This window comes from Colobus angolensis, unplaced genomic scaffold (assembly GCF_000951035.1).
Source record: "Colobus angolensis palliatus isolate OR3802 unplaced genomic scaffold, Cang.pa_1.0 Scaffold138, whole genome shotgun sequence".
NCBI classification, from domain to species: Eukaryota; Metazoa; Chordata; class Mammalia; order Primates; family Cercopithecidae; genus Colobus; species Colobus angolensis.
Window position 1 is genome coordinate 1,327,402 of NW_012114466.1, and position 3,710 is coordinate 1,331,111.

The window sequence follows — 3,710 nt, forward strand, 5'->3', positions numbered from 1 at the left end:
CAAGCAGCTGAGATTAGATGTGCGCCACTATGCTCAGCTAATTTTTGTATTTTTAGTAGAGACAGGGTTTCACCATGTTGGCCAGGCTGGTCTTGAACTCCTGACATCAGGGGATCCACCTGCCTCGGCCTCCCAAAGTGCTGGGATTACAGGCGTGAGCCACTGCGCCTGGCCTGCCCCACCTACCTTAAGTTCAGGGAGAAGCCATGTCCCCAGGATCCAGCCCCAGGCCTGCACCATAGATGCTCAAAGACTTGAAGGAACCGATTAATAATTCATTTTAATCACAGAAATTTGCCTGGGCTTGAGCACACTGTGGGGACTCCATAGATTTGGAGGCCTCCTCTCTTCTAGGAGGCCTGCTTCCTGCCCTGATGAATCCCTACCTCATTTCAGAACAAACTGAGGAACTTGAAAAACATCTGTGCACTGGGACCTCCCCTCACAGGAAGGCTGAAAGCAGCACAACTGAGTCAGCAGCACGTTCAGGAGGTGCTCAGTGGGGAAGCAGGAGACAGAGGCGGCACTAACAGGGCCCGCTTCAGGCTTGTCACAGCCACACATCACAGCACTTTGCGTTTTGCCACAACAGAGCAGCTCTGAGCTCAATCCTTGCATCTCAAAAGTGCATTTATGATTAAAATCATGCTCGACATGAAGCCTTATGATGTGCAGTTTAAAAAGAGAAACGGGTCCAAATCAGCACCAACAGAGCCCCCCAGGGGGCTCCAAGACTCGCCCCAGAGACGGCAGGAGGACCTCATGTGCACGTTCATCTGTAAGGAGGGCGGTGGATGCAGCAGCGGGGGGCTGAGCCCAAAGGCAGCAGGTGGGGGCCTCTCGTAGTGTGACCCTGGGCAGGCCACTCCCCTACCCCTGGTACCCTCACCTGAAAAATGGGACACCACCACAATGAGACGACAGAGCCTGTCTAGAATATAAGGGAAAGGGCAGCCTGGAAGGAGACAGGCGGTGGTGGGAGGCTGGCTGCCTCTGGAAGACCTGTCCTAGTGGAATCAGCCCCTACCCCTGCCCTGCCTTCCAACCCTTGAACCACCAGGCAGTAGACACATTCCCCTGGGAAACAGAATTTGCAAAGCAGGTGGAAAGAGCAGCACTCGCACTGGCTGTGACTGCTGAAAAATGCACATTGGCCCTTCTCAAGGACCGAAAGGAGATTTAGAATCACATTTAAAATTAACCTTTGATCCCCTTCCCGTAAAACTGAAGATCACCCTCCAACAGCCCTAACAAACAGGCTCCAGCCGTCTCCTGATCCTAACCCGGTGCAGCAAGCTGACTGGACACAGCAAGGCCATCACTGAGGTTCCGCAGGGTGGAGGCGGCCAGGCTGGCTCACTGCATGAGGTGGACGGTTGCCGCCTTGCGGATGAGCCGCTCGGTCAGGGGCGAGTTGGGCTTCAAGGCGTCACGCTCCATCAGAAGGCTCCTGTGGAAACAGACATGGAGGTTCTGTTGCAGAACCTTCTAGAGGGATGTGGGGCCTGGTGGTCCCTTGGTCCCAAGGCAGAACACAGGCAGACTGGACTGCGGCACTGAGGGAATAGCAAGGGCCAAGGCCCAGGGGCAGGAGGCCTGGCCTCAGTTTGGAGAGAGGTAAGGATGGGAGGGCACAGACCTCCAGTGCAGGAAGCCACACCCAAGATGGGGCAGAACAGGTATGAGTGGGGAAAACCCAGGTTGGAAGAGAGGAAGTCCAGGTACACTTTGAGGTAAACACCCTGCTGTGGACTGAATGTCTGTGTCCAGGCTGAATGTATATGTTGAAGCCCAAATGCCCAAGGTGATGGTATTAGGAACAAGGCCTCTTGGAGGTGATTAAGTCATGAGGGTGGGGCCCTTGTGAATGGGATTAGTGCCCTTATAAGAAGAGGTGGATGTGGTGGCTCACCCCTGTAATCCCAGCACTATGGGAGGATGAGGCAGGAAGATTCCTTGAGCCCAGGAGTTTGAGTTTACAGTGAACTGTGATCATGCCACTGCATTCCAACCTGGGTGACCGAGTGAGACCTTGCCTCTAAAAATATAAAAAAATTTAAAAAGAAAGAAGAGATGTGAAAGAACTGGCACTCAAAGGAAAGGTCATGTGAGGACACAACAAGAAAATGGCTGTCCACAAGCCAGGAAGAGAGGCCTCAGCAGCAACTGAACCCAGCCAGGCCTTGATCCTGGACATTCCAGCCTCCAGAACTGTGAGACAATGCATGCCTACTGTGCAAGTCATCCAGTCCGTGGCACTTTTTTTTTTTTTTTTTTTTTGAGATGGAGTCTCCGTCTGACATTCAGGCTAGAGTGCAGTGGTGTGATCTCGGCTCACTGCAACCTCCACCTCCCAGGTTCAAGTGATTCTCCTGCCCCAGGCTCCTGATTACCTGGGATTACAGGCACCCACCACCATGCCCGGCTAATTTTTTGTATTTTTAGTAGAGGCAGGGTTTCATCATATTAGCCAGGCTGGTCTTGAACTCCTGACCTCAGGTGATCCACCCACCTTGGCCTCCCAAAGTGCTGGGATTACACGCATGAGCCATCACGCCCGGCCTGTCTGTGGCACTTTTAAAGTAACAGCCCAAACTGACTAAGACAGTCCCCAAACATCTGACAACAGTGGTTCTGTAGGGCGTGGGTGGTGTGAAAGGGCTGGGGCCAGGCACTCAGTGTGTGGGGGCACCATGGCTGGGGGTGGAAGGTTTCCCACCCTGGGGGCTGGTGACCTGTGCTGATGGCCCCATGGATGCTGCCTGGTGGCAGGACAGGACTTGGAGAGAAGGCACCCCCCACACCTCCTACTGCGGTCAGCTCCCCGTGCAGCCTGCTCTCCCCCACTGGGCCTTGGGGAAGGCCACATTAGCACCGCCGCATTGCCCCCCAGATGCTCACCCCAGCTCCACCCTCAGTCCTCCTGTCCACACAGCCACTTTCCCCACTGCTGCTGCCAGAGGCACCAACTCCCACCCACACCACAGCCTGAGCTCCCCAAGGGGCTTAACCACTAAAGAAACATGCATGGTTTTGTCTATGGCCATGTAAGGGCAAAGCGGGGAGCATGCGTCCAAGACATTTTACAGTTTTAGGCGGTTCAAGTGCTGCCAGCTAGACCTGTTTCATCAGTACCACAGAACCTGCACGGCTCAGTTTGGGTAACCCTGCCTGGAGGGAGCTGCGCTGGTGCACCTGCGCCTAAACCACTGGGCTTGTCACCAGCCAAGGGCCTCCTGTGGCCCCGGGCTGCCACCTGCTCTCACAGCACACCTTCCCCACCAGGCACCCCATGGCTCCTCTATTCTTCCTTTCACCTATGTCTGAGGGTCATGGGGGACCTGGGCAAGGAGAGGTGTCAAAGTCGCCCGTCAGGCATACAGGGGCTACGCAGCCGCTGGCCAAGGGCTCAGCAGCCTGAGTGGAGGGAGGCCAGCCGGGCCATGGAAGCACCAAGGCTGCTGGCAATGGTGGGGGCTCCTTGGAGTTCCCCTACCCTCTCATCTGCCAGCTATGCCACCCTCCTGACACTCACCTGCCAGCCACACCACCCTAACACTCAACCGCTAGCCACACCACCCTAACACACTCACCTTCCAGCCACACCACCCTCCTAACACTCACCCTCCAGCCACACCACCCCAACACACTGACCCTCCAGCCACACCACCCTCCTAACACCCTCCAGCCACGCCACCCTCCTAACACCC

At 55.7% G+C, this 3,710-nt stretch overlaps 1 protein-coding gene across 2 annotated transcripts in view; it reads right to left on the reverse strand.

The window, feature by feature from the left end:
• Positions 1-258: 258 nt before the first annotated feature.
• Positions 259-3,710, reverse strand: part of TTC38 (tetratricopeptide repeat domain 38) — a 26,319-nt gene continuing 22,867 nt past the window's right edge. For both annotated transcript variants that reach the window (XM_011934752.1, XM_011934751.1), the window contains one exon: positions 259-1,450. In XM_011934752.1, the coding sequence (XP_011790142.1) occupies positions 1,357-1,450 (94 nt within the window). In that variant the 3' untranslated portion in view covers positions 259-1,356. The remainder of the gene's footprint in view (positions 1,451-3,710) is intronic.